Raw genomic sequence first — 25,259 nt, 5'->3', positions numbered from 1 at the left:
AAATAAGGATTGTTGTGGAAACACATTTACGTATAACTCTTATTCCTTGAACCAAATTTTGCGAACTTTGTTGATCAAGAGAACCGGAAGAATGACGTAAGCCAAATCCGCGAACTTCCGAAGTTCTCAAACCCGAGAATTTCTGCCAGAGTTGACAAACTACTTGCGTGAATCTAGGTCCGCGAACTCAGTCCGCGAACCGGTGAAGTTCTCATACTCGATAATTTTTGCTGGAGTTTGTAAACTCTGACCGGTAATTTAAGTCCGCGAACCTAGTCTACAAACTTGAGAAGGTTATATATCTGAAGATGATTTATGAACTTAAACTTAAAAAGACTAAGGAATGAAGTTTCCAAACCGTGGCTATAAAAGTTCATGAACCGATTCAAGTGAATCAAATCATCTTTGCTTCAATTGTGTCTTGTGTAGTACGTAATATTTCCTTGCAATTGAACAACTCTCTAACTAGTTCATTTGAAGTAATTTGAACTAGTTATGGCGAAGAAGAACATGGTTGATATGAAATGCTCATATGGCTAACCTTTTGGTTAACTATTCTTGAACCAACAAGTGCATACGTTTGGGTACGGTTAACAAACCTAGAAGCGTGCATTTTCAAGTGTGTGTAACAAGCTAATTTTTCGATCTAAAGGTTGAGAAATATTATATTGAATCTAAATCAGGTTTTCATCAAATGGTGAATATTGAATGCTTTGTTACTAAGCTAACATTGATTGCAAACCCTGATTTGAAAGACTATATAAAGGAGACATCTAGTATTGTGCAAAACTAATCCCCACACCTTACCTGTGATACTAGTTTGCGTGCTAGAGTCGATTCTCCTTTAACCTTTGGTTTTCTTCTTCTAAAACCAGGTTAACGACTTAAAGACTTCATTGGGATTGTGAAGCCAAACCGATACTACTTTTATCGTAGTTGTGTGATCTGATATTGCATATTCTATCGTACGAGTACAATCATCTTGATTGGATTGAGATTGATATCTCCGATAGGAAAGATATAAAAAGTAATCACAAACATCTTCGTCTCATTGTTTGTGATTCCGCAACATCTTGTTTCGCTACCATACGATTAAGATTGTTGTGAGGTGATTGATAAATCTAGGCTGTTCTTCGGGAATATAAGACCGTATTATCAATTGGTTCCTTTTCACCTTGACTATTATCAAAAGACAGAACAAAACCTTTACGGTTTATCTCTGGGAGACATATTGATCCTTTGATAGACTTGTCTGTTTGAGACAGATTTGTTTATTGTCAAAGCCTGCGATTTTGGGTCGTAGAAACTCTTAGTTGTGGGTGAGATCAGCTAAGGGAATCAAGTGCGTAGTATCATGCTGGGATCAGAGGCGTAGGAGCATAACTGTACCTTGTATCGGTGGGAGATTGATTGGGGTTCAAAGTTATATTGGTGTAGTCTAGTGTCTGTAGCGGCTTAATACAGTTTGTGTTCAATCTGGACTAGGTCCCGGGATTTTTCTGCATTTGCGGTTTCCTCGTTAACAAAATTTCTGGTGTCTGTGTTATTTCAATTTTCGTATTATATTGTTTTATCTTTATAATTGAAATAATACAGGTTGTGCGTTAGATCATCAATTAGAGTAATCCAACCTTTGGTTGTTGATTGTCATTGATTGATCCTTGGATATTGGTCTTTGGTACCATCCAAGTTATTCCTTGTGTTTGATTAAAGACTGGCTGATTTTTATTAGCTTGAGTAAATCAAAACAAGAGAGAGATATTAATTCCTTGAGATACATTTACCTAGATTGAGTCTGACTGTAAAATTGATTCTCTAGAAATATTTCGGAGTTAGTCCATACATATTTCTAAGCGAAATATTTGGTGGTGTTGTTAGGCCCCCGCTTTTTCAATTGGTATCAGAGCAGACAAACACATTCAAGACCTTACAAGTCTGTGTTTGTAAGATCCGACTCTATGGATAAGAGTACAACTTCTGATAAACGCTTCGCCAGAAATAAAAGTTCTATCTCGTCAAATTCTATTAAAGAGAATTTTCTTCAATCTCGAACATAGACAAACCTTGTGTTCTGACGAGACATACTAACATCGACATGTGTGATCCCGATTACCTTTCAAAAGAGAGCTTCTCTGGCAATGAACGAGATTCATCTGAAGAGAGTGAATTGATTCTAAATCTTGTTAGAATTCAAGCTGATAGATTTAATCGGTTGAAGCACCATGTCAATACTCTTCTTGGTGTGGTAAGTGATTAAAAATCCAAAGGTAATGCTGAAGATCAGTCTTTGTGCACGACTCTTGAGGCTAGCCTCAAAAAGGATTCCCTGGAAATTGAACATCTCTTGGGTAATCTCTCTATTCAAGGATTCTCAAAGAAATCCAATATGAAAACTACTTCTCACACAACTAAATATGGTTCATGCTTAGAAGTAAAGACGGAAGCCCCTTCTAGTAAAACGGATATGCCTGAAGTCAGCATCACTCAAGGATGTTTCACATCGAATGGAGGGAAGAAATCTTCTAACGATGATATTACGACTGTACCATCTAATCATTCTGATGATCAGAAAGTATGTCTTGTCTGCGAGACAAATAATTCTGTTAAGCGAAAGGGAACCTCTAGGTTGAAGAAAAACTCCTTGTTTCAACTTCAGCACACCTTAGATTTAATTCTTAAAGGTGTCACTGACATTCGTATGATTAAACCAATTGGTTTTCGTACCTACCCTGTGTATGTTACCAGGAAAGTTAGTTCAATGAGTTCCTCGAACACGCAAGAACAAAACATACGTCTAAAGGAAGATCGTGTCATGGTCTCTGGAAATAACGCTTCCTTTGATGAGAAAGGAAGTTCATAAGAAAGAAGAAAAATTGATGAAATGAGAAATAATCTGAAAGAGATAATTAAAGGGTATAAAGAATTCGTCAACAGGTTGTCTTCCTCCGCAAACCAAGATTCTTCTGGTAATAACTCAAACTATGCCTCGTATTTTGATGACAGTAAGTTTTATGATAATTTCTCACGTAAAAAGGGATCCCTCTCTAGACTAAGGAGGAAAAAGAGACTTGACCATAAACACAAATCTCTTGATGAGCTCGTGGCTCATACTTGTGCTAATTAATGACAAGGTTTGAAGAGCTTACTCATAAAAACCATGTTGAGTAAGATGTGTTAATAATCAGCTATACTTTTGGCATATGCGTCTGTTGAGTTAAGCTATCTTCTTATCGTCCATAGCTAAACTTTTAGCTGTGCTAAAAGTATTGTTGTGTCTAAATTTGCTTTTCTTTTTCTTTAGGAAGTCCTTGTTTGAGTCTTGTTTCCTGATATAACTATGCTCAAAATTTCTTTCCTGAGTTATGAAATTTTTTGAGTCTTTTGTTGCAAAAGTCTCTTTTGGGATTTATTTTTGGGGGTCATGTTGTACTCGAACGGATTCTGAACCGTCCATATGATCTTAGTTCGTGTTCGGGATAGCACTGGAGTCTGTTTTTAGCTTGCTTTATTTATTGTTGCCTAGTATGTCTTCTTTTTGATTTAGTTGGAAGAATAACTAGTGCTTTGGATATCAATGATTGTGACTATACATAGCTATTATTTTTCAGCTTCTTGTTCTTTTTTAGGTTTATTGGTTTAAATTCTAAAAATATTTGGAGGATGATGTTTTGCAGTATTTAATCTTTATGATTTGTTATATTGCAATTTGTTATTGGATATTGGTGTTTACGTCCGTGAACTATGTTTGTCCCATACTTTGTCAAAAGTAAAGTCGTTCGTGTTCGGTATTCACGTACGGGTAAAAGAATGAATGGACTTTCGAAAAATACAAAAGTTAAGCCTATATTGTCAATCTTTGATGGAAGATAGGTTAAAATCTTTTGTTTTCAAGGATTATGTCTATTAATTGTCATTATGCAAATAGTGATTGAAGATAGAATGAATCCTTGTGTATTCCGCAGTATTGGTCATCCATGATCCATATTTTATGTATTACTGTGAGGCTCTGTAATGCATCTTATGTTGAGCACTATACAACCAAGTTGATTTATTAGCTTAGTTGGTGTTCTGTGAGATATATTATGTCGAGCATATTGAACTAAATTAATCATCTTGTTTGGTTATTTAGTTATTGCTCTGTGAGTTTTCTTATGTCGAGCAAAACAAATGACAATTAAATTGATTATTTTTGTTATTAGTTTGGTTGTGTATTCCAATTAGATTAATTATGGGTTCTCTTGTAATTAATCTAGTTGAGTTTTTTCGTGTCTCCATAAGTTCTCTTATGTTGAGCATAATCAATTGAATTGATCCCCTCTAGTGTTTAATTTGATTGTGTATTCCGATTAAACTAATCATGGATTTACTTGTGATTAATTTGATTGAGTTTTTTGGATATAGAAAAACGTTCTCGTGGTTTTTGGTGTCCAATAAAATCCTTCTTTTCGTTTGAAATTAAGGTCGCTCTTGTTGTTATTTCGGGAATGACATCAAATGGGAGAGAGTTCATTTGAACTTGTGCTTAATGGTCATATCTTTAGGGGTGTGTGGCTGTGGAATTTTAGAGGAGTTATCCAGTATCTTTAAACTCCTTGATGAATGCATTTAACTCCGGCTTTATGATTGCATCTAAATTAGTTGGTATATATTTTTTCTTTTAGTCATGAAATGTCTCTCTCGGAAATTTCATTATGATCCCATTCTTGTACCTTTGTCAATTTTATTGACAAAAATGGGGAGAATTAATGTGTAGTTCACACTACAAATACATATGGTTTTTAGATCATTGTATAAGGGGGAGTGGTTTCTATGTGAGATGGAGTATTGACTAAGGTGGAGTGATACATATCACCATAGTATTATTGTTGAAGTTGTGATACAATTGAACTTTGACGCTATGTAATAATACTATGACACTGTATAACAATGATCGAGAACTATGTTTTCTCATTGTTATAGATACGGATCTTCAACAGCGGTGATGCTAAACTTACAACCTTTGGGATCATTGGAGTACTTGGAAGTGACGAAGATTTCGAGGAATGTTGAAGATTAAACACGTGGAATAGGAGCTACTAAATTTTGTTTATCTTTTTTGTATTCCATATGTATTGATAGTTTTGTCACTAAAATTGACAAAGGGGGAGATTGTTAGAGCATTCCTCGGTCGAACTCGCATGTGTCGCATGTTAGTGATCAAAACTATAAGTCTTGATTTCTAGTCTATTATAGCTAAGTCTCGGACTAGGATAGAAAGTGTAGTTGAGCTCAAGGACTTCATGGTGATTCATCATACAAGTAGAAGAACTACTCAAGGAACCGGTGGAATTTCACGACAAAAAGGTATGTGAAGACTTGAACTTATCTATCACTCAAAAGTCTATCTACTCTATCTCCTACTCTTTGAGAAAAGAAGTCGTATGCTATATATATAGACTTGGATTATACACATTTGGTATTTCGAGCCGAGTATACCTCGCCTATCTATATCTCGAAATATGTGTTGGTAAGATTTTCACTTCGATCAAGTTTATCTTTACCATGTGACGAAAGTCATGATATGTTTCAATCATCTTGAAAATTGCTTTGACGAGAAATGGTGTAACAACTATATAACGTCCTCTAAGAATGTTTTAATGATTGAAATGAGGGTTTAGATTACATAAATAATGGTGGAAATAAGCATTGTTGTGGACAGACATTTATGTATAATCCCTATTCCTTGAACCAAAGTTTGCGAACTTTGTTGATCAATAAAACCGGAAGAATGGCATAAGCCAAGTCCGCGAATTCAGTCCGCGAACTGCCGAAGTTCTCAAACCTGAGAATTTCTGCTGGAGTTGACAAACTACCTACGTGAAGCTAAGTCCGCGAACCGGCAAAGTTCTCATACCCGAGAATTTCTGTTGTAATTTGTAAACTCTGCCCGATAACTTAAGTCCGCGAACCTAGCCTGCGAACTTGAGAAGGTTATATATCTGAAGATGATTTCTGAACTTAAACTTAAAAAGACTAAGGAATGTAGTTTGCAATCCGTGGATATAAAAGTTCATAGACCGATTCAAGTGAATCAAATCATCTTTGATTCAATTGTGTCTTGTGTAGTACATAAGATTTCCTTGCAATTGAACAACTCTCTAACTAGTTCATTCGAAGTCATTTTAACTAGTTATGGTGAAGAAGAACATGGTTGATATGAAATTCTCATATGGCTAACCTTTTGGTTAACTATTGTTGAACCAACAAGTGCATACGTTTGGGTACGGTTAACAAACCTAGAAGCGTGCATTGTCAAGTGTGTGTAACAAGTTAAGTTTTCGATCTAACGGTTGAGAAATATTAGCTTGAATCTAAATCAGATTTTCATCTAACGGTGAATATTGAATGATTTCTTATTAAGCTAACATTGATTGCAAACCCTAATTTGAAAGACTATATAAAGGAGACATCTAGTATTGTGCAAAACTAATCCCCACACCTTACGTGTGATATTAGTTTGCGTGCTAGAGTCGATTCTTTCTTAACCTTTGGTTTTCTTCTTCTAAAAACAGGTTAACGACTTCATTGGGATTGTGAAGCCAAACTGATACTACTTTTATCGTAGTTGTTTGATCTGATCTTGCATCTTCTATGATACGAGTACAATCAGATTGATTGTCTTGAGATTGATATCTCCGATAGGAAAGATATAAAAGTAATCACAAACATCTTCGTCTCATTGTTTGTGATTCCGTAACATCTTGTTTCGCTACCATACGATTAAGATTGTTGTGAGGTGATTGATAACTCTAGGTTGTTCTTCGGAAATATAAGACCGGATTATCAATTGGTTCCTGTTCACCTTGATAATTATCAAAAGACATAACAAAACCTTTAGGGTTTATCTGTGGGAGACAGATTGATCCTTTGATAGACTTGTCTGTGTGAGACAGATTTGTTTATGGTCAAAGCCTGTAATTTTGGTTCGTAGCAACTCTTAGTTGTGGGTGAGATTAGCTAAGGGAATCAAGTGCGTAGTATCCTACTGGGATCATAGGCGTAGGAGCATAATTGTACCTTGGATCAGTGGGAGACTGATTGGGGTTTAACTACATTTCAGTCCGAAGTTAGCTTGGAGTAGGCTAGTGTCTGTAGAGGTTTAATACAGTGTTTGTTCAATCTGGACTAGGTCCCTAGGTTTTTCTGCATTTTCGGTTTCCTCGTTAACAAAATTTCTGGTGTCTGTGTTATTTCAATTTCCGCATTATATTGTTTTATCTTTATAATTGAAATAATACAGGTTGTGCTTCAGATCATCAATTAGAGTAATCCAACCTTTGGTTGTTGATTTTCATTGATTGATCCTTGGATATTGGTCTTTGGTACCATCCAGGTTATTCCTTGTGTTTGATTAAAGACTCGCTGATTTCTATTAGCTTGAGTAAATCAAAACAAGAGAGAGATATTAACTCCTTGAGATATTTTTACCTAGATTGAGTCTAACTGTCTAGTTGATTCTCTAGAAAGTATTTTGGAGTTAGTCCATACAGATTGCTAAGCGAAATATTGGGTGGTGTTGTTAGACTCCCGCTTTTTCAGCATATGCCAAAGAGAATAGTTTGTTTCATCTAGTTTGACAGTGATGATGTGACGAGGTTGAGAGAAAACAGATGAACCCATCATATATTGAGAAGGGTTGAGAACTATTGAAATTGTGGAAGTTGTAGAAGATGCGGAAGCTACGGAGAATCGAACAAGGATGATATCAAGTTAAGTTTTAGAATTGGTTAGGTTTCGAATATAGAAGAGAAGAGAGGAGTATAGGTTTAGAATGATTATTGGATTCCTTGAATGGTTAATAACAATTCATACATGAAAGCTATCTATTTATACAGACAATAACTTAGAGTTCTAAACTACTAGTAATACAAGTATTTCCTAGTTAACAGAGTTTCCTAAGATACAAAACATTCTATGTATAAAAAATTTCTAGAACTTGGACAGAAGAATTGCTTGAGCATTACGTTGTCTCAATACTGCAGGTGCTTTAATTTCTCAACCAGTTCCCGGAATGTTGGTCGGTGTTTTGGGTCACTACATATAACAAGTTTCGAAACAGAACAAAGTAAGCATAAGTGAGGAATTGGGTCATGGGATATACTGAATCATCGGTTAAATTTCATGGGTCAGGGAGAGAAAAATTCATGCTGTGAAAAACAAACACGTAGAAGATAAGCACCCTTGCCAGAAGCTCTCAATTATAGAGACCCATTCAGGATCCATTTATTTTGAATGTCAAGTCGTTGGTCGATAAATCCTACAACTCCAATCACCTGCGTACATCACCGCATTTTTCAGCTGTTCATTAAAAAAATCATTCAATAGTATCCTAGATATATGTTAGAACATCGAGACGAAGATTGGAGCAAAAACAACTCCACAACTGTAGTACGACGCGAGTTTTTCTATAGGTGTAAATTAAGAAATACACACCAGTTGAAACAGAAACAGATATAAGAAGGAGGGTAAATTAAGATAGTTAAGACAGCTTAGAATCACAAGAACATTGTTGAAACTATTGAAAATTAGGGGAAATAACGCTTTATGAATGTAAAAGCCAGATAACACCATAGTAGATGTGTTGTCTCAGAATCACCTGAATGTAAATGAGCCTAAAGAGATTAAAGAAATACAATGCATTTACGAAGGGATGAATGCAGGATATAAATGAGCCTAAGGATGAACGTAGAATGCAATTGCGGGCAACCTAAGTTCAAAATCTCATAAAATTTGACCCAGAAACATCAGAAAAATAGTCTTAGCATATCTAAGAATTATTCCCCCTTTTGTTCCACTCTCCCTCCAAGATAAGGAAGAGTTACAGAAAATTGAAGAAAGGAAAATAATGGAAATGAAAAGAGGAAACGAGAAATTGGAGAGAGAAGAGAGAAAGAGCCGTTGAAGAGAGAAAAAGATCAATTCATATTCCTTTTGAATCGTCTAGTATTTATATGATAGATCCTCTTTTACATGATTCATAGGAAATATCGAAACAACTAGAAAACCAATATGTTGTTGTGTATAATTTCCAACGAGTGTGCGCGTGTCATGTCAATTTGACCATTTAATTTAATTTTAGTAATTATACAACGATGAATTTTTTTCCTTAAATCTCTAATAACATGTTTGACCATGACAAAATCTCGACACTAATCCCTTCCAAGGGATAGAGTGGAATCACTTACTTTTCAAAGCTCACTCAATTCTTAATCCGGCTGTTAATAGATTGTTTGGATCGCACATCAAAAATAGCTTTTCGACACTAAGTTAAAAAATCAAAAATTAATTTGACTATCAGATTTCAAAACGATTTCTGGAAATTGAGAAGTTAACTTTTTGTGAAGCAAAATAATTTTGCTTCTGACTTTGTTTCTGGAGAAGCAGATTTATACTCAAACACGCTATAAGAGTCACTCCTTTATCTGCCTTTGATTTTATCACGGGATACTCGAGGGGATTAAACCCGGTTGCCGGTTGGTGTAGAATCATTGTGCTTAAATCGTGTAATAAATATTTAGCAACTAGTTAACCAAATGGATTAATCAAATTAACACTCACTGTAGCACAACGTGCACAGAAATGGAATCCATCCCCCAAGAACTCTGGTCACAACGATTCTCATGAAGGTATCAATGCCGTGGGACACATTTAACCTCCATTCGGAATTGTCGTTGCTTTATATTTATATTTATATTTATATTTATATTTATATATATATATATATGTATGTTGACAACATGTTGTACCTTCTGCTTGGAGTTGACTAAATTTGGCAAAGGTCACATTCAGCCTCTGATACTATATCGTACTTTTTTTTCTTTCTTTTTTTTCACGTACTAAAAAATAGTAGAATATCTTCATGTCATACACTAGTTCACAGAGCCAGTTCAGTACCCTTTTACCAAATCCGTATCAAACTCAGGCGCCAAAGTTGTCCTATATTCGTCTTAACTCTAGGCTTGTACGATAGTGATGATGACACTCTACAGCAAATTGCACAATTACAGCATTTGCTTAGGTCATTGGACTTACGTTATCCACCTGGTATATTGTAATGAATTTCAATTAAGACCGGGGTGGGATCTGTTGACATGGTTATATTGACATAATTTTCACATTTTAGCGCCATTTTTTTACTCAGTCCAATCGGTGATGAATTTGAAGCTAATTTTGTAGTGACATGTTCTTCTTATAAGTCTCTACATTCAAACTAAAAATGAGAGCATTCTAAGATGTATAAAGCCACCATTTATGATTTTTAATATCAGCCGTTGAAGATTAATGGTTGAAATTAAAATTTGTGAACGGTGAAGTTTGTTATTTCAAAATACTTTCATTTTTGGTAGGAGTGTAGAGTTTTACATGAGGAACATGCCACCAAAAAATTAGCTTCAAATTCTTTGTCGGTTGGGCTATTTAAGACTGCTGATCAGCCACAACTTACTTGCAAATTTAAAACAAGGAGATATAATCCCAATCCGTCCAACTACTTCTATTGTATCATAAAAACGATAATCGTAGCAACTTAAATTGTAACTTTATATATGTATATATAGCTGTAGGGTTTTCTCAGGAAAACATGGACAAAACCATGTCCTTCAGAGATATCGTACACTCTACATTATATTGCTTAGGCAATAGTGTAGACGCAGATAATGAAAGAAGAAAATCTGCTGAAACTACTCATTTTGATAGTATGAAATCTTATATACACTAATTTCGTGTAGTTATTGTCACCGGAAATGCTCACAGACGTGAACGGTTAGCTATATTAGCAGCAATCACTAATATTTTATCTTGTCCATAGCCATTTGGGGGCTAAAGCTGGTTGTCTTTTTGGACTAAGTCGGCCCATGTATCCATAGCACTAAGTGTAAATAGACCAAAAATTACCATAATCATTGTAAAATCTCACTTATAAATTCCCAATAGTAATGATCAGAAGAAAGAAACAACAATTTGTACTATTAGAAACGAAAGAACGACGGAATCTTTGGCCCAATTTATGGGACATTAAATGACCCTAAATAGGGATCAAACAGTCACCTATCTATTCCCTAAACAGCAAATCAACTACCTGTCATTTTTTCTTCCAGAGGATATAGGCCTAACCGAAATGATGTGTCTTTGTGACCGTACATGGTCAATTTACTATACGGCCAAACCAAAATGATGTGTGTACTTGAGTCTTGACAATGTGTTGTACATTTATATGCATGTCAGTTAAAAACCTTCGGGTAAAGGGAGGTCCTACTACATTTATATATGCGTATATTTTGCGGAAATGTTAAAGGTACCGAGCCCTTAATCCCGAATAAATCTCCGAAGGAGATAAATCAGGAGACCCATTCCCACCACTCCATCCCAATGCTGAGAATTTTTAATCTCGTCTATCAAATCTGTAATCGGGAGAAACCTCTGCAGAAATTACGGTAAGTGTAAAATGAGAATATGTATTAGAATGAGAGAATTTACGGAAGTCTACCAATGATGGTAAAAAAAAAACAAGTGGGTTTGTTTGTTTGCAGAATTCACCGTTACCAAAAATTTATAATCCCATGGGATTATAAATGATGGGATTCATATAAATTCCTTATGTGTTTGGTAACTCAATTAAAATTCTTATGAGAGTTTTCTTGTATTAAAGTTTTTGTACCGTTTGGCATTACCCCCAAATCTTAAAATTGCATATATATATATATATGGGATTTAGAGTTAAAAAAAGTGGGTCCATAAATCCTTTGATAAGTTTCCCAGCAAATCTTAGGGGGTAGGGGTCGGACTCCATATGGAGGATTTGCGGGAAAACTTAATCCCATAGGAAACTTGGTTCCAAGTATTCGGGCAACCAAACATATAAAGGGAAACGTAATTCTACCAAATCTTCTGGACCCATAAATTTGACCTTTAAAATTCTACATCCAAACCCACACCACAAACGAAAAGAAACTATATTACATGAACAACTTGTCCCAATCATTAATCACAGAACCAAAGAAGTTGACATGAACTCTATTTCCAGCTGCTGCAGCCCATAGGAGGATTGAAGTCTTAACTTCATAGACCAGATCGTCATCTGTTTTGAAGATATGATTTGCATCAAAGGTACGGTTGTTGCACTCTTTCCATAAAGACCAGAATACTGCTGCCGGTATCAAGCTCTAAATATAGTTTCCATTGTGTGTAAAAGTTGTATTGTGCCAACAGAGAGCAAGCTGCATAACCGATCCAGGAGTTACCCAAACACATCGAGAGGTAGGCAGCAGCTGAGACCACATTCTAAATGCAACTTTACAGTGTAAGAAGAGATGGCGTTGAGATTCCGACTTATCACCACATAGAACACAAGAGTTGTCCAACTTAATTCCTTTTCCCATAAGAATATCCTTAATGTTTAACCTGCCGAGAACTAAACTCCAAACAAAGAGGTTGATTTTGGGTGGAATAGAAACCTTTCACAAGAAAAGATATGGGAAATTATCTATTCCATATGATTTAACCAGTTTACGATATAATTTTCTTACGGAAAACATACCTGAATGATGAAGTTTCCATCTTCTTGTATCTGAAAGTTGATCTCGAACAGGTGGAATATCACCAATCATGACGAGAGTGGTATATTCTCCGACTTCTGAATTAGTTAGGACACGTTTGAAACCAAAGCACCAATTCCCTTCAGAGATATCATAATTGCAAGCCTAACATCTCTGTCTAGATAGTTTGTATAGGTTGGGAAATAAAGTAGCCAAAGATCATTGAACGCATCATATGTCATTCCAAAATGCAATTCCACTGCCTAAATGCAAATAAGGTCACATATTATGGTACTCTGTAGTCTTTGCTCTATTTTCTCACGTACATGTGCATGTTTATTTATCATGGTACTCTTTAGTCTTTGCTCTATTTTCTCACCCACATGCATGTTTATTTTATTTCCATGGTTGCACTAGTTCAGTGAGCCACCTGTGCCGGTGTCGTTGTATCCAATCCCTATCAAAACTCAAATGAGATTTTTTTTCCTTTATTTTTGCTCTTAATAGATATCCTTCCGGCCGCCTATATCACATTGTCTTAGGCTTAGTCATATCGGCTAAATTGAACCGCTAGATTAGCCAGAAAGTGTTGCAGTTCAAAAAGAAAAGTGTTGTCTATTTGTTAACACTAGTTCTCTCTTCTACCATTTGCTCGCATGTGAACTAGCAGCGAGATACACTAGTGGAAAACAGAAGTTCCGCGACCGTCAGAACAAGTCATATATACGTATTATACGACCACTTCCAACCGTCTCTGTTGGGGTCTCTGATAAAGCGTCGCTGTCTCGTACGACCTTAAGCCGTGGGTCTCAAAATAACGACGTATTTTAATGGTAACGAGGTACAGACCCTTAACCGTGGGTCTCAGATTTAAATTATAATATAAAAAAAATATAGATTCAGATTTGCTGAAATGGCTGAATGGCTAAATCTGAAAAATCTGATTGCATCAAAGTCAAGTCAGGTCAAATTGAACTCAAGTCAAAGTCAAATCAAATGGAAGTCAAAGTCACAGCAAAGTCAAGTCGAAGTCAAACTGAAATTCAAATTTAACTCAAATTTAAACTCCAATTGAGAATTCAACTTCCATTCTTTCATTCATTGGGTTTAAATTACACATAAGAATGAAATTCTTAGTTCAGAACAACACATGTCCAAGCTAGCTAGTAAGTTCTAACGACATGCTCAACTAATAGACGACGTTCCGACAATGTGTGATAGGCAAGAATCGAAATTTTAAAGCTGCAGAGCTAATTCCAAACCAAAAGAAACATATAAAACATGCCTTGAGAATACCATGCCTCTCACTATGGTGTAAGCTCCAAAGTAACCAGGATATCAATAGAACCTACATATCAAAACACAAGAGTGAAAACATAAATGGAGAAAGCTGGGAATGGAAAAGAAAAGGACTATAAGGGAATTACTTTTGTGGAATGCTTTTGGTATGCAAATACTAATATCAAAGGGGAATAATGTTCAAGCTCGTATCAACAGGCAACAGGTCAATTGGAAGTCTTTCAAGCATACTTTCCTTTTCCAATTCGCACTGTAACCAATTGGAACTTTAAGTGTGCTAAGAGTTTTACAGATGACTTCCCTTTCTGCCTTAGACAAAGAATAAGGTGCATGAGGCATCTCTACTTTTCCATTCTAAGGCTGCCTTATCTGTTTGGTATTCCTTTGGTTAAAAAATACAGTGATGTAAACAGAAATAGAATGTCACAATGACATCAAAAGCTAAGCGTAATATTATCAAGAAAGGTTGCATTGAAATACATTTTCCAAGAAAACATTTCATAATGAAGTTCAGAATTTAAGTATGAACACTAAAGTAACCATTGCAAGACAAACACACAACGAAACTCATGTAAGTAATTATCAATCGAAAAAATGCCAACACTCGGGTACCTCTAAGGACTAAAGATTCGCATTCTAACAGAATTATGAACTCACAAAACTTTAATATAATAAAATATGCTTCATAGAATACACCAAACTTGTGCTATTTAGAGCACCAGGTGGGTTGAATAAGGCTACATTGACTAACAAGATGATCAAGTCTAAGTAAGCACCAATAAGGCTCTAGCTAGGTAAAGATGAAGAGGGTCTTTTAGGGACAGAACTTACTGTTTATCATTGAGATTTCTGCTGCTTATGTAGTCTGTTGTCACTTGTCACTCCACAATGTCCGAGTGTCTTCTCCTATTATGAATGCAGATAAAGGTATTATGTGTCCAGCACTTGTTTATAAATGACAATCTCATGACTCAAATATAATTTCATGAAACATTTTATAATCAATAATCAGATTAAAAACACCAAGTTATTAACATTTCACCTGGCTGTGCCACCATAGACGACAACCATACACACATACATACCAAATTCAGAATGGATAAGTCAGGTACGCAAAGTAAACCAAACTCAAGGATTTATAATCTTCTTAGACTAAATAAAATGCTTGCAAAATAAGAATTATTTGGAATTTCTTCCCTACTCACACAGTATATCAAGAGCCATTTACATGTTAAAAACATCTACCTTAATGCAATATAAAGTCTCTTAATTACTTTCTTCACGGAAAATTCTCATAAATATCTAAAAGTTCTTGGTTTAAGTCCCGAGCTAATTCATGCTCTAAGTTGTTCAAAAATGTGGGAACGTATCATGAGAAAAATCCCAACAGAGCCGTTTTTCAGAAATTTCAGCACCAACATGCTGTTTTTGCAATGCGATAACTCCTAAATTAATGACCTGAATCAAGCATGCTACACCTTTCCCGAAAGCTCTCACAACCCTTTACAACTTCCTAGAAGGAACTCATGCCAAATTAAAAGTGTCAATGCTTCAAAATCACAAGACAAGACTGTGTCAGGTGCTGCCTTCAGGAAAACTCAACTGTGACTACATGTACGTTTCAAGCTATAACTTCTAATTTATAAGTCCAAACATCATGCTGTTTTAACAGATTATAGAGGAGATCTAGATAAACATTTCTCGTGAAGAAAGCATTGACAAAATCCCAATAAAAATGTACTGAATCATTTTTGTTCACGCAATTGTAGGTATTAATCATTTTTGTTGCTTTTCACTGCATATACTAAAGCATGTATATTTTCCTAGGCGCTCATCCAAAATCGACGAGAAATATCTTCCGAAAGTTGTTGGATAATTACCTATAACTATCTAGTTCAATTTGAGGCTAACCCATGTCATGATGGAACCTTTATACTTGTTTAAAGACACCATGACATGAGGATAACCCATTTATACAATCATGCTTTTAATAGTAATTCTTTGTGACATTTCAACAAACAATTATAGGACACAGTAGAAATGCGTTTCAGAAATCACACCATCTATAAACCCATATAAGAAAAGTGTCTCTAACTATGTATATAAGCAACTAAACTAGCCTATGTTGCCAAGCCATTCAAGTTAGTTCGAAAAAGGAACCAAGACAAGAAGATTCCATAAAAACCATCTGCACACACAATTCAAGTTAATAATTCTAAAATATATCAAAGAAAACAATAGAGAACAGTTACCTTTCTTTTTTTAATATCTTTTAGGCTTTGTATCAAGCACGAGTGACAATATTTGGTGCTTGAGAAGAAGAGCTTACACAATTCAAGTTATTAATTTCGCAGAAGCACCTTCCTAAGATTGTGCTCCCTGAAACCAACAACATGATTGAATAGTTATGATTCGACATGAACCTATAGCACATAACTAGTACAGTAACCACATAGTATAATGACTAAAGAAATTACCTACACAAACATATGACATGAATTTAATTGCTTTCTAATACATGTGACTTCATTCCATATTCTACAAGGCAAAAACATTACAAGAGCTCAACAATTTTGCTTCTTAAGGAGTTCGTGATCTACTACATAACTACCTTGTTCTTTGTTCCACTCATCTTCTCCTCGAACTGTGGTTCGTAGTGAGAGCTTCAGCCACACCACTTCTACGCAGAATAGCCCTGCATTCCCACAAGTTTGAGATACTGACGTCCTTCTCCTCGACAAGGAAAGTGACATAGCAAGAGCCACTGCTTAAACCCTGTGATTAATCTCATTCACATAAGGAACTTCCTCAATAAATGTACGATAAATTGAAGCGACATTACAATCACCATTTAGTGGATCCATTTGCATATAACTCAAACTAAAATTGAAAATTAATCCTTCTCAAGAACAGAAACAAACCCAAAGAATAAAAAATGTATGCATTCCTAATGTATCGATATTACCTTAGCACCTGGATGTTCAACTTCTAGCATCTTCATAAGCAAACTACAGAGAAAATGTTCAGCAACACTAGTATCCAGTACTACACAAACCTAAGTCCTGTAAAATACACAAACTCATTTCAATATTCCACTCCATAAACAAAATCAATTAGCATAATTTTAGTATCAATGAAAATTTGAACTTACCTTAATTTGTAAGACATATAATATATGGCTGGAGCGACTCAGAAAATTTTCTCTCCTACCCGAAAGACTTCCTAGAGAGAATCTAAATATGAATCAAATACAACAGATCCTGAAATTGATACAACAACAGCTCCTAAAAACAATCCACTTTAAGTTTGTTGCCATGGCATCTAAGAATGACCCAACTGCAATCAACAGAAAACAAAACAAAAACAATTCAAAGTCGATTAAAACAACCAAACAGGGGACATTTCAATACACAAACTCATTTCAATATTCAACAACAAAACTCACCCATTTTTAACAGGATTATTCTTCCATCTTTATAACTAAAAATTGAAATCAAAAACAACAATTAGAAGAAGAAAGAGAGCGATTGCTAAAGAAAATAGACAGGATTGTTCTAGAAACACAATTTATAGATACCCTAACAGTACTCTCAAATAGAAACCCTAATTGCATTTCAAATCTGAATAAAAGTTGTACAAAACGAAACCCACCGAACAAAAAAAAAGTAGATCGGTTAGTTACAACCTTAACACAAAGATGAAAAGAAGAAGATGGTTCAAGAACAATTGTTTTCTTCCTATTTGCTTACGTCTGTGGTTCCAAGTTTTATTGGAGAATTCGATGATTTTTTTGTAAGAGATGAAAAAGATGGTGAAACGGGTTGGGTTTAAGAGAAATGATTTAATTGATTTCTTATGGTTTTTTTTTCAGTTTCGATTTGGTGGTGAGGATAAAGAAGATGGATTAGAGAGGCGCATGAGGAGGAGACCGAGAGAGCAGAAGAAGAAAGAGAAAGTGAGATGAGAAATGGGAGAGAGAGAAAGAGGTATTGATATCCTCGATCAAGTAATAAAATATTATCATATGTGAATCGATTTTAATGGGTCGCGGGATCGGCCGCATATTTAGGGCAAAATAGTAATTATTCAGAGACCGCTATTAGTCATCTCGAAATTTTTCCATTTTTTTATCATATCAGAGACCGCTATGTTTGGTCAAGGGTCCAACTACCGTTACTGAGGGTCTCGGATGTGGGTCCTAGAAACCTCATTTTCCACTAGTGATAGTTGTGTTGAATGGTTTAGCGCCATAAAAATCACCTTTTCACAGAATGGTTCAGCGAATCTAGATTTATTTTTTGATCTGACGTCTGAGATTGGGGGCGCTAAACCATTCAACGGTGGGCGTTATTTGATTATGCGACTAGCATGCTAGATTAGAACTTTCATAGGACTTAGAAGGTTGTCCTAACTAACATGGACTGCTAATCTAGCTGCTAAACTAGCACATCGTAGGAATAAGCCCTATAATAGCGATGACACTCTACGGCAAACTGCACTTTTGAATACAGAATTTAACAAAAATTCTATCCGAAAAAACGGCATAGACTCAAAACACCTAAAGCAACCCTCTTACTTTTCCCCAAAGGATGGGACCCACCTAATTTTTGTGTCTATACGGTTTCCAGTGGTTCAAATAGACGGTTTGTCCATAACCACTGTTTATTTAAAAGGCCATTCAGTCTATACGTACGACAAACTTTACCACCTGCATGGTGTTGACAAATGCTATCCCGCATCATTTTGCGGGTAATTATCCCGCTCAAACGGGCTTCTTTACCGTTAGATCATTACTTCAACGATTAGATTCATACTCAGAAAAGGACCTACCATATTCAGGAAAGGACCCATCATTTTTCTTAAAGGGTTCATGGCTGTTAAATCTGGGTGTTAACATGATCCAACAATAAAAAAACCGCTTGAGCAGGATAGCTACCCGCAAAACGATGCGGGGCATGAGTGCTCCATGGTGTTATAATCATGAATCTCAATTAAAGACTTCTCACCCACACCTTGAAAATTTATAACATGCATGAAGCTATAAATCTTAGGCTTAGCTAGCTAGGGAGTGTGTACAACAACTTCTACTGTAATATTAAAATTTAAAAACGACAGTTGCAGCAATTTAATTTGTGATAGATCCCCACACCAAGAGTCCTTTATATATGGTTTTCCCACAGAAAAACATGAACAAAATCATGTCTTTTAGAGATTATTGCTCTCTCGTCAGAGTGTTGATTCATATAATAAAAGAAGGAAATGTCTGAGACTAGTAAGCACGTACATTTTTCTAATTAAGATAGTTGGATAATTAAATGAGAATTTTGATAAAGTAATCCCGTATGCGAAAAATAAATGCCTCCGTTGTTTTACAATTTGTTAAAGTGCCCTTACGTTAGTTTTTCCATCTAGTGTTAGTTAAGTTTAATTTACTTTACATATTTGCCCTTTATTTATTTCCACATTGATTTTATATATCATTTTTCAGGCTTTTTGAGTCCGGTTCAGGATCGTTACACCGCTTTCAGGTTCATTACCTCATTCCCCAAAAAGGGTTCATCATTTCAAGTATTTTGGGGGTTTTGGTTGGGAGAAATCGACCGTCTATGACATATTTTTAGGTTCGTCGAGTCCGGTTCAGGATCGTGACAAAGCTTTCAGGTTCGTCGAGCCCCGTTCAGGATCGTTACACCATTTTCAGGATCGTCGGAACATTTACCCTCCTCTCCAAGGAGATGTAGTTCAGGAGTAAATATGACTTTTAATCGAAAAGATAACTGCCATCTAGCACTTAACTGGATGGAATTTGCCTTTTGAACAAAACGGGGTACTTTAACAAATTTCAAAAAAACGGGGGCATTTTTTTAATGTAATGTGAAAAGTAGGAGTACTTTATCAATAACCGAGTCTGGTTTTATCCTGCAACTAGTCTGATTTCACGTAAACAACTAATCAAATGGATTAGTCAAATTAACACAAAAATGGATTACCTAGAAACTTTCAACACAATGATTTTTATCCCGAAAATCTTGGAATCGTGAAGGTATAAACTTTTTTTTTTCTTTTTTTACGAAAAGGCAAATTCAAATTAAAAATGACCCTCACTAATGCAGTGAGGAATCATGAAAAGTTAAGCTAACAAGGCTAACTCATGCCTATGACAGTATTTCAATTACAAATAAGAGTAGATAATGAAATACCTTCGAACAAACTAGTTTTTAAAGCTCAATTATATAATTAAGGTGTACTTAACAGCCACAATCAACTGATTTAAGTGTCTCCTTTTATTTAAATATAGTCTATTATTTTTCTATTATTCAAATAATCCACCGGATAGCGAATGAAAATATACCCCAGACTTTCTTGATCACCTTCCTGCCTTTCTTACTTCTCCATTTCCAAATGGTCGATGTCACACTCCGGGAGAAGGTCCAACGTAACTCAAACAAAAGCTATCAAAAAAATAATTCCATATTTTAACCGTCTCTTAACAATGTATAAACAGATGATCATTTGTCTCCACAGCTTCAACACAAAACAAACAAATTGGATTCTGAATTTTACACGCTCTATGAAGAAAATCCAAGGTTGGAGCACTTTTATGACATAAAGTCCACAGGAAGAAAGATACCTTTAAGGGAACTCTGGCTTTCCAAATCTGTTCGTCAGGGAAAGCAAGATATCCATCTATATCTAGGTATAAACTATTTGCCTCATACCGATCTGTCTTTGTCTTATATTTATTATATGCATGTTGACATGCTGATGTTGTACCTTGGAGCTGTGCAAATTTGGCAAAATTAAGTCATTTATTCAGCCTCAGATACTATATATATCGGAAAATGGGTCATTTGTCCAAAAAATTTGAAAATATGGTTCAAATGGACGAGTAAACATTAGTATGGGTGAAATGGACACAAAAAAATAGCAAGGATGAAATTGGATTCATCGCGGCTTAAACTTGAAAAATAGCAAGGATGAAACTGGATGCATCCTGATATAAATTAAAAATAAGAAAAAATATTTGAAAATGGATAGGATGAAACTGGTTACATCCTGGTTATTTTCATATTTTTGTCCATTTAAACAGTATCTTTTTAATTTTTGTCCATTTAAACAGTATCAAAATATACAAGTCTTTTTCATCCAAGAATTATTGATTTTGGTATTTTTAACCAATTTTGTGTGTATATATATCGTACTCTATCCAACTACTTCTTACTGTATCATTAAAAACGAAAATTATATCTAGCAATTCAAATGGTAATAAATGCCCACACCAGAGTCCTTTATATATAGTACTAACTATAGACTAGCATAGCTATATGGTTTTCTCACAGAAAAACATGGACAAAACCATGCCTTTCAGAGATTATTGTTTCGACGATAGTGTTGATTCAGATAATAAAAGAAGAAAATCTGTGGAGACAAGTCATTTTGCTAGAATGAAAACTTATACATTTTTGTGTAGCTATTGTCACCGGAAATATCATAGTGCACAAGCATTAGGCGGCCATCAGAATGCTCACAAACGTGAACGTTCGGCTACATTAGCTGCACTCACTAATTCTGGGTATCATAAACACCGTCACCACAGTAACCAAAGTCGCCACCACCACCACACCACCACCACGGCGACAACCATGCATGCTCAAGCATATGTGAGTTCTTCATCATTGTTTTCTTCACCTCTTCCTGCCATGGATAAACCATCATTGGGTATTCTAGTTCGGTCTACGGTAGAAAAACCAATATCTTCTGTATTACCATCATCTGCTCGGGGATCTTCTCATATATGCGTGAATCAAGAACAGTATCCATTACAGCAAGCTGCACAACTATCTGATTGTACAAGTCTGATGACCGACGGGCCAGAAGGTGTTAACAACTACTTAGATGTGGGTTTGTCATTGTCATTGATGCCACCGAATGAGGGAACAACAATGCTTGATTTGTCTCTTAAGCTTTGATTAAGCCATTAACTGTCCGTGTTCTGTAGTTAACCATATATATCCTTTTGGTGATTAATTTGCAAACTTTGTTGTTGCCGTCTGTTCTACCTTGTGGTTAACCTATGGGTCGGCACATTTTTGTTTCCAGCATCTGATGTCGTGATACTTTTAACTCCGACTGATATCAATGTTTGTATTAATAATCCTCCTTATTTTATTAGTATCATAGTTAATATAATCATCACATTATCTTAGTTAGCTTTATTATGACTGCGGGCAGGAGCATGGCGCGGTACTGTCACCATCTGTATTTGTTCGTTCAATAGTTCGACCTCTATATATTCTGATTCTTGTTGATCATGATATACACAAAAAAAGTAAGGTTAGCAGGGTTCTTCTTTTCTTTTCAAATCCGCAAGATAATATCCTTCACTTTCAGTTAATCTATTGAAGTATAACTTGGCCGGTTTCACTGTACTACAATGATAATTAAAGTCATTGGGTGATGATACCAATGACCTGAATTCCAAACTAGCCAGCTACGTTGTATTAGACAGTAAGCGAGGCGAGGCGCCAAACCTAGCGCCTAGCTCCTAGGTCGCCTAAGACGCGCCTAGATGTGGAGGAAAAATTAGAAAACCCAGAATTTAGTGATACTTTGGCGCCTAGGGCAACGTCCAAGGCGCCTTTTACGACATAGCTCTCCAGTATCAGATTCTTTACCGATCATGGATCAAAAAAATATAACTTGGATTAGCTAGCTAGGAACCTATTCGGATTTAGTCCAATGCACATTATTTTGATGTAGCAATCAAGTTCAAGTCAAAAATCCCGAAAATAAAAACTTTTTAGACTTTCAGAGTCTTAAACTTGTACTGCTTTTTTATTTCATTCAAATTCAAATTAAGACAACATCTGAATTACAAGGCGAGTTAAGCAGTCTGTTTTGACACTTGGATCTGGTTAAATATTACTGACTAAGGTGGTAAGAAAAGGAGGTTTCCTAACCAGTGTAATCTGCTCGAAACCATAAGCAATTTCGATCAGCTTTGGTTCCGAACCTCTTAATCCACCAAAACATATTCCAATAGGCATTCCATCATCCCCATACCCTGCTGGAACTATAATTCCAGGATGCCCTCCTATTGCGAGTGGAGTAGATAACGCAAATCCTGGGGCGACAACCGCATCCAAGTTATTCTTAATCATCAAACTCTTGAACCCTTCATTGTCAAGTTTCTCCATATTCAGCAGATCCCCGCTTCTCTCTGCCTCGGTTCCAGCGGTCTTCTCAGCTTCTACCAGCAAGTTTTGATTATAGACATCAGTCATTTCCTGATCAATAGGCATGATTAGTTAGCAGCATGATTTGGCAACAATAATTTAATTTCATTAGCGCAGTTTGAAAAGCTTACCAAAGATGGGTTATTCGTATTGAAGGCGATTACATCAGCCAACGATCTCACGGGAGAAGACATTAGATCTTTCAAGTAGACATTCAGAGACTGCTTGAATTCTGAAGACATTGCAGACTGTTCACCACTTTGGGGACTGTAAATCGTTTGGAGGTTGTCGATTTCCAGATTGTCCACTAAAATTGCACCCGCTTGTCTTCATTTTGACGGAGAGAAGCAAGATCAATATTAGCTCAAGTTGTTATGAAAGTACATAGGAAATATATGTTGTCAAAGAATAGGATGATACCTTAGCTTCTCGAGGTGTCCCACGAAGAGATTGAAAAGAGATTCTGTAGGGAAACCGCTGTAGTACGCATTCACTATCCCTAATCTTTTTCCTCGGAGACCATTCTTGTTTAGAAATTGACTGTAACCACCTCTAGGTATGAACTTTGCTGCTGTAGATGTTGCTACGGCATCGTTTGGATCAAAACCCACAATGGCATCCAATACGTACACAGCATCCGATACTGTTCTGGTGATTGGCCTGTTCAATGCACCATTTTAAGTTAATTAAAATGACTTAGAGGATAATTAAAGAACCGGCAAAAAAACATTTGCAAGAAAATTTATGGTGAATTCCAACAACATACCCAACGGAATCCTGTCTAGGTGAGATTGGAATGACTCCAGCTCTACTGGTGAGTCCAACTGTAGGCTTAAATCCAACAACTGAATTAGAACCGGCTGGGCAGAGGATTGACCCATCAGTTTCCGTTCCCAGAGACACTGTCACCAAATTCGCGGCAACAGATATAGACGATCCACTGCTAGAACCACACGGGTTCGCGGATAGAACATACGGATTCTAAGTGACATACAAGTATATACCACAACATTACAACAGCACTATAAAAACATGTATGTTTAAAATTTCAATCAAAAAAAATATATATATGAGCAAGGATTTCAAGTTAACTTACCTTTCCCTGGCCACCTCTTCCACAACCATCCCGACGGAATACCCGTACCACGGAAATTAGACCATTCGCTTAGGCTAGCCTTGCCCAGGATCAATGCTCCAGATTTTCTCAACCTTCTAACCACCCCTGCATCACGAGGAACCACGGATTTCAGCAGTGCAAATGATCCAGCTGTAGTGCTAAGTTTATCCTTGGTTGCTATATTATCCTTGAGGAGGATCGGTATCCCGTGTAACGCTCCCAGTAATCTAGATCCACTGTTCCTCCTTTCATAATCGGCTTTGTCAGCCTGATTTAGCACGTCTGGGTTCACTTCGATAACTGCATTGAGAAGTGGATTGTGGGTTTGAATCTCCTTGATGTAGAGCTCGACGAGTTGCCTAGATGTCAATGTGTTACTCTTGAATGCTAGTTGGATATCATTGATAGTTGCTTCTTTTATGGTGAAACCATGACAATTAAGAGCACAGATGGTAGTGATCAGTAACACTAGGAGTGTGAACTGAGGAAATGGAATTGACATTGGAATGGAACTGAAGAAATGAAACTACTACTCGATGAGATTGGAAATGACATCTGATCGAGACGATAAGGAGAATTATTATTCGACTAAATTATTACACGTTCTTCTCGAGACGATCGAAGCACGACGTGTTTTATCAGAAATGAGGTGTTTATCACCGTTGGATATAAGTCAACGGATGCGTTCCATCGTTCATTTATAAATAACAGACAAAATGGTGTATTATTTATTTATTAAGGAGTAAACGGTTGCACAAGAGCCAAGACAAATTGTATGCACTATAAATGAGGGTTGTAGTGACAATCTCGCAATATGTAAGAAGTTCGGTTGTTTTGGGCAATGACTTGATGATCTCCTCAACAAACATACACAAACCAATGTTACGAAAACCTGCCCCGGCCTGGCGGTCAGCCCAGTGAACCAATGACCTAGTCATTTTTCTGGGCAGGTCTGCTAGTGACCCATAAACTTACAGAAAACCGTTCTCTTTAATGAGAACCGGGTGACTCGTCCCGGTTGACCCATGATTCAGT

General features: G+C 36.1%; 1 protein-coding gene and 1 pseudogene across 1 annotated transcript; one reads left to right on the top strand and one right to left on the bottom strand.

Moving 5' to 3' along the window:
• The first annotated feature begins 21,217 nt into the window (after positions 1-21,217).
• LOC113326459 (zinc finger protein 1-like) lies at positions 21,218-21,841 on the top strand. The gene has a single exon (XM_026574184.1). The coding sequence runs from the start codon at positions 21,218-21,220 to the stop codon at positions 21,839-21,841; it is 624 nt and encodes a 207-aa protein (XP_026429969.1).
• Positions 21,842-22,755: 914 nt separating this feature from the next.
• LOC113327016 lies at positions 22,756-24,741 on the bottom strand (annotated as a pseudogene).
• Between the last annotated feature and the right edge of the window lie 518 nt (positions 24,742-25,259).

Source organism: Papaver somniferum, unplaced genomic scaffold (genome assembly GCF_003573695.1).
Source record: "Papaver somniferum cultivar HN1 unplaced genomic scaffold, ASM357369v1 unplaced-scaffold_10, whole genome shotgun sequence".
Taxonomy (NCBI): Eukaryota; Viridiplantae; Streptophyta; class Magnoliopsida; order Ranunculales; family Papaveraceae; genus Papaver; species Papaver somniferum.
This window is presented reverse-complemented; position numbering and strand designations above follow the sequence as displayed.